At 39.5% G+C, this 9,315-nt stretch overlaps 1 protein-coding gene across 1 annotated transcript in view; it reads left to right on the top strand.

The window, feature by feature from the left end:
* Positions 1-9,315, top strand: part of nherf1a (NHERF family PDZ scaffold protein 1a) — an 87,096-nt gene that overhangs the window by 59,238 nt on the left and 18,543 nt on the right. Inside the window, exons 3-4 of the mRNA XM_020608926.1 lie at positions 3,363-3,516; positions 3,725-3,759. Of these exons, the coding sequence (XP_020464582.1) occupies positions 3,363-3,516; positions 3,725-3,759 (189 nt within the window). The remainder of the gene's footprint in view (positions 1-3,362; positions 3,517-3,724; positions 3,760-9,315) is intronic.

The following is a 9,315-nucleotide window of genomic DNA, read 5'->3' as shown; positions in this document are numbered from 1 at the left end:
AAAAAACAGGAAAAAAATGGATGAATGCCTCCCCCCCCATCCATACCATGTTTTGCTGGTCTTTATTATTATTGTATGGATGCGAATTCAGCATCCATACAATTGGATAACATAGTATGGATGCTGAACTAAAATTTACTGAAAATTAACTAATGAAAATCAGTCATTGCTTTTGAATTGTGTTTCAACAGAAGCATTTTAAAAAAGAAACTAATGAAACTGGCCTGGACAAAAATGATGGTACCCCTAGAAAGGATTGAAAATAATTTGACCATAGAGACATGTTAAACTAAAGTGTGTCCTCTAATTAGCATCACAGGCGTTTTCAAACTTGTAATCAGTCAGCCTGTCTATTTAGAGGGTGAAAAGTAGTCACTGTGCTGTTTGGTATCATGTGTGTACCACACGGAACATGGACCACAGAAAGCTAAGGAGAGAGTTGTCTCAGGAGATTACAAAGAAAATTATAGACAAACATGTTAAAGGTAAAGGCTATAAGACCATCTCCAAGCAGCTCGATGTTTCTGTGACTACAGTGGCACATATTATTCAGAAGTTTAAGGTCCACGGCACTGTAGCCAACCTCCCTGGACGTGGCCGCAAATGGAAAATTGATGACAAATTGAAGAGACAGATAATGCGAATGGTAACCGAAGAGTTTCCAAAGAGATTAGAGGTGAATTCCAAGGTCAAGGTACATCAGTGTCAGATCGCACCATCCGTTGCTGTCTGAGCCACAGTGGACTTCGTGGAAGATGACTGAGGAGGACTCCACTGTTGAAAGCAACTCATAAAAAAGCGAGAATGGAATTTGCCAAAATGCATATTGACCAGCCACAAAGTTTCTGGGAGAATGTCCTTTGGACAGATGAGACAATACTGGAACTGTTTGGCAAGTCACATCAGCTCTATGTTCACAGATGTACACACGAAGCAAACAAAGAAAAGAACACTGTGCCTACTGTGAAACATGGAGGAGGCTCAGTTATGTTCTGGGGCTGCTTTGCTGTATCTGGCACAGGGTGTCTTGAATCTCTGCAGGGTACAATGAAATCTCAAGACTATCAAGGCATTCTGGAGCGAAATGTGCTGCCCAGTGTCAGAAAGCTTGGTCTCAATCGCAGGTCATGGGTCCTTCAACAGGATAATGACCCAAAACACACAGCTAAAAACACCCAAGAATGGCTAAGAAGAAAACATAGGACTGTTCTGAAGTGGCCTTCTATGAGCCCTGATCTAAATCCTATTGAACATCTGTGGAAAAAGCTGAAACATGCAGTCTGGAGAAGGCATCCTTCAAACCTGAGACAGATAGAGCAGTTTGCTCACGAGGAGTGGGCCAAAATACCTGTCGACAGGTGCAGCAGTCTCATTGGGAGTTACAGAAATCGCTTGATTGCAGTGATTGCCTCAAAAGGTTGTGTAACAAAATATTAAGTTAAGGGTACCTTCATTTTTGTCCAGGCCAGTTTCGTTAGTTTGTTATTTTTAAATGCTTCTGTTGAACCACAATCCAAAAGCAATGACTGATTGTCATTAGTTAATTTTCAGTAAATTTTTATTTATTATTATTATATTTATCAGTTTCACGTTATTTCCGTGACCAGAGTTTGTCTTTGTTTAACAGAAGGGTACCAACAATTTTGTCTACGTCTGTATTCTGAGGGCCATGACCCTGTATTTTAAGAGTGTAGCTGGCCTTTGGCCTTTTAATTCCACCCTGCAGATCCCTCCTTGCTGCCCGCAATGATGGGTCTCCAGACCTGAATGCTGCATCCCCTGCCCTCAGTAGAGACCACACCTCTCTGTTAAGCCAGGGTTTCTGGTTGGGGTGGGCAGTGATTTTCCTGATGGTGGTTACATCACTAATACATTTGCTGATATACAAACAGCTGTCACATACTCCTCCGGGTCTACCCTGCCCTCGCCAACTGCTGCCTCTCTGAAGATGTCCCAGTTGGTGTGCTCAATACAGTCCTGGAGCATGGGGACAGCTTCACTGGACCATACAGTGATGGTCTTTTGTGTGGGTTTGTTGTTTTTGAGGGCAGCACGGTGGACAGGAACCATTAGAATAGAGATATGATCCGAGAAGCTCAGATGGGGTCGGGGCAGTGCTTTGTATACCTCTTTTCTTTTGGTGTACATGTGATTCAGCGTATTGTTTCCCCTGGTCACTATGGAGACATGCTGGTAAAACCAGGGCAGAACGTCTGTCAGTTTAACATGGTTAAAATCTCCAGCTACCATGAAAAACGCCTCTGGGTGTCTATCCTGGAGCGTACATAGGTGTTCATGTAGCTTATTAAGGGCTAAGCCAGGGTTGGCACTCGGAGGGATGTAAACAGCCACAATGATCACAACTGTAACCTCCCGGGGTAGATTTGGTGATCGGCCCTTTACTGTCATGTATTCTACTTCTTCGAAGCAATGACTTATCAGAGAACAGTTCTTGTACCAGCATTTGTTGATATGAACACACAAACTGCCTCCTTGAGTTTTCCCCAACAGATGGTTACAGTTTGGCTTGGTAGAGGAGTAACCCGTCAATCTGGTAAGCTGAGTCAGGCCATGTTATTTAGTCATGTTTCTGAGAGCAGAAGTACAAATCGCATGATTTGATCTCATTTAGCTAGAGAAAGTTTGCAGCCATCTAATGCTGAAGATTGTTACTGAGGTCAGTAAGCTTCTTATTAGGTTCTAAGTGGACCTGGATCTGGGTGTTTTCAGCATAGCAATGAAAAGAGACTGTGTTTTTGGATAATGAAACCTGAAAGGAAGAATATTATATATTGTAAATGAGAAGAGGAGTGGACCAAGTATAGAACCTTGGGGGACACCACAGTGGCTAATGTGATTGCATCTACTGCTTAACAGTGTTGAATCTATGCTGGAATGGTACAGTGACTGAGAACCATTATGGTTATTATGTCTAACCATGTTGGCCGTTAGCCATGAGGAAATGGCTGTTGCATCTGTTTTTCTCTCCTGTTAATAATAAATTAATAAATAAATCTTGGAAAACTTAGCCCTCATTTTTATAATACTGATCATATTTGAATTGTTTTTGTATTCACGTCTAACATTTGCACTAAAGTTTCAAAGGTATTTTTGTAGTGGGCAACATTTGAGATTACACTGAACACCTCCGTTTATTTTATTGTTATTCTTCTTATTTATATAAAATAATAGATTTTTTAATATATTTAATATTTTAACTATACACAAAAACCATTTCAATTGAAAGACAGTTGTATTTGTTGTTTAGTTTCTGGTCAAAACTGAAGGAAAACCTTATTTAAATGTCTTCACGTGACAAAGCTTCAGCACTCTCCCCACCCCTTGTCTCTTTTCTCTGTCAGGTTAATGGCATGTCAGTGGCGGGTATGCAGCACTCTGAGGTGGTTGCAGCCATCAAGGCTGGAGGAGATGAGACCAGACTGCTGGTGGTCGATGCTGAGACTGATGAATTCTTCAAGAGATGCGACGTCCAGCCCACTGAGGAACACATGACTGGTACACTTCACAAACACACCTCCATCTACATTCTGCTTTGTAAAAGTTGTTACTTCAGTATCTGGAACTTACCACGATCAACATATGTACATATTTACTATTACTATGTTAATAGCTCAACTACAAAATGAGGAGAAATATACTGTGACTGTATAATGAATGTGAATGTGGGTGAGTAAGACTTTTTAGTTTTCCTTCCCTACTGTAGGACCACTTCCTGAACCAGCACCAGAGGAGGATGAGGTGAGGACCACTCTGCGCACGCACACACACACACACACACACACACACACACACATGCACACACACACGGACTCTTAGAGATAGTGGCCTGGAAAAGCCCCGCCAATCCTCTCTGGACATTCCTGGTAGCAGATTAGGAGTTCTGGACAGTGTTGTGTTAGGTGTTCTGACTGTCTTCATGTATTCCTGGCAAAAGTGCACTGAAAAACTCTGAAACACAGGCTGCGGCCACATGTCTGACTGTTAACAATTTGAAAGGCTGATGCAGATAACTTGTGGACTGAGGTTTGCAGGCTACTGTTGTTTTTCTCTTTACTGTAGAAAACTGTTGGCTGGGTGATCTGTATATATCAGTTTCATCCATAGTGAAATATTTTTAAATACTGAAAAGTAATCATAGTCCAGTGAAGTGAACGGTGTTCCCAGGTTTTGCATTACAGTAGACAAAAACTCTGTGTGGGTGTAACAGTACCTCTGCAAATGTGTTTCACTTTTTTCTTAGCTTTTACAATAGAACATAATAGGCAGTGGGTTAGAGAAACTTTATTTCCCCAGGTAGGTTTTTGCTAGAGGTCCTACAGTAGGGAAGGAAAACTTTTTTTGTCATGTATACACCTAACCCCATATGTCAAATAGGTGCAGACAGTGAAAGCAGCGGAGTGGAGTGGCTGGAGGAAAGAAGTTCATTACATAGAGCGATGCCTGCTCATATTTAAACTACATCCTCCCAAAGTCTGACTAAAATGAAACTACCACAGGGTGTCCTGTGCAAATCTAAATAAGCTGGTTTCCACAAATGAACATTGCAGCATTTGTTCAATTCAGATAGTTCACACTGTGAGAAGCAGTTGTGTAATGTCTGCCTTTTTGCCTCACTGGGCTCAGTCAACATAGCCACAAAAAGAAGCAAAGTCAGAAACAATAATTTTCTGTGACTATACAGTTAAACTGTACAGTAGAGGCGAAGTCTGACTACTGATCTTCTGCACAAGTGCATAGATTTACAGTTACCAGGTTACCACATGCAAACAGTTCCCCTGATTCCCCATGTAACCTGATTTCTCTGGTTAATCAGGTTTTCTGAGTGCATATGTTTGTAGGGCATTCCACAGACACAGTAGACAAGTTTATCAAAAGTAAACCATTTTTATGATGGGAAGGACCAGGAAGGCCCCCCTCCTCTCCACACACACACACACACACACACACAGACAACATGGGAAAAGTGGATTGGTCCCACTAGTGACCTTGCAGCTGACCTTTCACCATGGCAACAGGAGCTCACCAGCATGCCTTTTTTCCTCCGTCTCTCTCTCTGCTGTGTCCTGGAGGATCATGGGATTGAATGGCTTTAACTCTGAAGGAGAGTTGGAGATTATGCTAATGAGCTGAATAATGAGTGCTGTTCACATTACTCTCACATGCAGCAGGAACAATAACACAGCACTCAGCATATATAATGACCTCTGACCTTAAATGTGTGTGCGCATGCATTCACTTTGTCAGTTGACCATAGAAGCAGATGGGTCTGATTTATAGAAACTGAGAAATATTCAAATGAGATAACTGTATAAACAACTTGTGCTGAACCTGTGTAGTTTGTATGACACAGTTTTCCGTCACATGTGAAACAAGGTCCTGAAAACCGAAAAAGGGCAACAAATAGTAGCTCTATTCAGAAACATTTCAGTCAAACACTCCTGGATGAACAGAGTCAGTATCTTTATAGGTTTTTAAAATTACATTAGTGTAAATAGAAATGTGGTTAGTTAAACTGCAGTTGTTGTGGTTTAGTACTGGCCTGAATTAAAAACATCTGAAAGCCTCTGTAGCCATCAGCAGAGGCCTCTTGTGTTAACATATTGTAGCATTTGTCCAAAGCCACTTAGAGATCGATGTTTATTTGTAGAGCAGCTGTTTATGAATTGGATTCCAATTTGATTTCCATAAGTAATAGTAATGGGAGGGAATTAGTGCTGCCACTGAGCCTCAGCTTTAATAAGTGAATGATGAGACTATGATTAAAGCAACAGAGCAGAGGCATCTGTGTGTCAGGATTACTGACAGATGGCGGGCAGTGACCCCTGCTGGCCAACAAAGACACAATCATCCACATGACAAGAAACATTTTCTCACTTACAGAAGCAAGCACTCAGCTCTGCTATTCCCAGCTGAATGGCTTTCACCTGACATGCAGTTCCTGTGAGCCTTCCATGAGCCCCCCTTCTCCTGTTACTTCATAAGGCGGGTCTAGAATCCACAGTAAAAACTCCCATTAAAGAGCTGTTCCTTGATTTGCATGGTGTCACCATTAGATTATGTTTTGTTCTCAAAAACACACAAACCAGAGTGTGACTGCCTGGGGCACTGTATTCAGAACATGCCACTGCTTAGGCCACAGTTTATACAGTAGAATTGTCTGACCATAATCCTTATTATACAGGCACTGCGCCAGATAAATAATTATTACCTGTTACACTGGGTTTCACATTTCTAGTCAAAAATATATTAAACATGGTTAACATGCTTAAGTTACATTAAGAAATAATAGATAGTAAAGTATGTAAATAGTAGTAAAGTAAAGAATGAAGGGGAGAACTTTTTTGTGAACGTTCATTTGAAATCTGAACTATCACACAGCAGCTGTCATAATCACGCAGTTATGTGGACTTTGCAAAACAATTCTGTAAATACGGCTTCATTAAAACACAAAGGACAGAACAAGAGTTCAGTGGCTGGGTATCACTGCACTATCTTAACGTACAGATTAGTAGTTTATAGCCTACTTGTTCAGTCACAGAAGCAATTGGGGAGAATGATGAAGCCGTAAAATGCAGCTTCATCTCTCAAGCAGATTGAGTTTGACTTCACCTTCAATTTTGCTCTGCTGTCATTTTTCAGTTTTGCTCTCTCCTAACAAAGACCTGTGAGAGTTGTGTGATGGAAGACCTGAAATTTTGGCAGAAAAAATACATTGGACGGGAAGATGATCAGCAGCAGAAACATTTAACTTATGTGATGCTGTTACCTGTGTACCTGTCAGTGATCAGCTGTAGGTCCACATGGCACAAGCAGGACACAGGATGGCCAAACTTTGGCACATGCTGACTAATTGTGAGCCCTGTGCACAGCTGATATGTTCACTGTGGCTGGTTGACTGTGTATTGGCAAGAATCTGGCAATACGATACGCATCACGATACAGGGGTTATGATTTGATATACTGTCTTGTGATACAGGGGTTTGCGTTTGCATTTGTCACAGTCACCGTAATATCCAACAACATAGCACAACTTGGAATGTGAACTATTAATTAAAAATCGATACTGTTTTTTTTTTTTAGAATCAATACAGAATCGCAAAGCAAAATATTGTGATTTGATTTGATTTGATTTATTTATTCTTTCAAACATGTAACAACAGTCAGTATGTAATCACACATAATTCCAGACATGTCCACAAAAATATTTTCAATTTACTTATACCTAGTACATGCTTGAAAATAGTTTTTGAATTCCACCAGGTAATAAATTGTTCCTGGCTTTATACATAAACACTGCAGTCTTATATCCCACTAAATCAAAAAATTTTAACATTTTAGACTGTATGAAAGCTCCATTGGTGTGATCCCTGTATCCCAGCCTATGCACAATTCTTATCGCTCTTTTTTTGTAATATGTACAATGGTTGAAGTGAGCTTTTGTATGTATTTCCCCAGTTTTCAACGCCATACTCCAAGTATGGTAAAATCAATGAAGAATACAAAATACGTAGTGCATTTATGTCCAAAATATATCTAACCCTTGTCAATATCGATATGTTTTTTGCTATTTTATGCTGAATATATCTGATATGAGATTTCCAGGTGAATTTGTCATCAACTATGACACCTAGAAATTTAATTTCATATACTCGTTCTATATTAGCTCCCCCAATTTTCAATTGAAGTTCATTATCTAATCTGCGATTCCCAAATACCATAAATTTAGTTTTATCCATATTCATGGATAGCATATTACTATCACACCATATCTTTATCTTCTCCAGTTCCTGTGAAACTTGTCCCAATATTTGCTGTGAGTTATCCCCTGATGCCCATATCGTAGTGTCATCGGCAAATAAGACCACTTTCACTAAATCCGAAACCTTGCACATATCATTAATGTCCAGTATAGTACAAATTGGCGCCTCTGTGTCAAATAACTATTAATCCAATTCAAAGCCACTCCTCTGATCTCGTATTTTTCTAGCTTGCACATTAATAATTCATGGTTGATTGTGTCAAATGCCTTTTTTAGGTCAATAAATATTCCTATCGTGTATTTCTTTCCATCCATGGCACTTGTAATGTCCTCCATCAGGTCGGTAATGGCCAAGGATACTCAAGTGTATTAATTTTTTTTTTACACCCCTACTGGCTGACATGTAAACCAGCATGAGCAGAAAGAGCTCAGTGAACAAGCTATGTTTTGGAGTCAATTTAATACTAGAGTGGAGAACATGTATTTTCTTATAGATTTAGGAGACATTTCATGACTGGTCATGACAAATACTGGGGGGAGGTGGGAGAACAAGTGGTAATTTTTAATATTTTGGGTGGAACCTGTCCCCTGTGAAGATTATGTCCAAGTTATTTATGGCTATAACATTCACACTGTGACAAATGGCTACTTATCCACATTGTTATTCTGCCACACCAGAGAATAAAGCCATTCTAACATTTGATCGTGTGGGCAAATATATTTTCAATTTGCTTATACCTAGTACCTGCTTGAATGGAGTAGGAAGAAGTTAGACATATCTAGTCCTACCCCCTAACATCATCTTATCATCATTGGTTTGCAAGCAGTATTACTACATGGATAATTTTGTTCTACACCACGCTAGTGATATACTAAAAACACCACACTCCCAATGTTACACCTGATTAATCATTAAGCCTGTTCTTGCCCATATCTTGATTGACACATACCTTTATATTTGTGTTTAAACTCATCAATTTTCGTACTGTTTTTTATGTCCACACTTAAATTATTCCATAGTTTTGCCCCACTTATGGAAATACAGAATCTTTTTTTGGTTGTACGTATAGCATGAATTTTATAATTTAACTGACCCCTTAGATTGTATCCCCCTTCCCTTTCAGCAGTCTTGTGTCCCACTAAATCAAAAAATTTTTAACAATTTAGACTGTATAAAAGCTCCATTGGTGTGCACAATTCTTATCGCTCTTTTTTGTAATATATACAATGGTTGAAGTGAGCTTTTGTATGTTTCCCCAGTTTTCAATGCCATACTCCAAGTATGGTAAAATCAATGAAGAATACAAAATACGTAGTGTTTTTCTGTCCAAAATATGTCTAACCCTTGCCAATATCGATATGTTTTTTGCTATTTTATGCTGAATATATCTGATATGAGATTTCCAGGTGAATTTATCATCAACTATGACACCTAGAAATTTAATTTCATATACTCGTTCAATATTAGCTCCCCCTATTTTCATTTGCAGTTCGTTATCTAGTCTACGATTCCCAAATACCATAAATTTAGTTTT

Source organism: Monopterus albus, unplaced genomic scaffold (genome assembly GCF_001952655.1).
Source record: "Monopterus albus unplaced genomic scaffold, M_albus_1.0 scaffold96.1, whole genome shotgun sequence".
Taxonomy (NCBI): Eukaryota; Metazoa; Chordata; class Actinopteri; order Synbranchiformes; family Synbranchidae; genus Monopterus; species Monopterus albus.
This window is presented reverse-complemented; position numbering and strand designations above follow the sequence as displayed.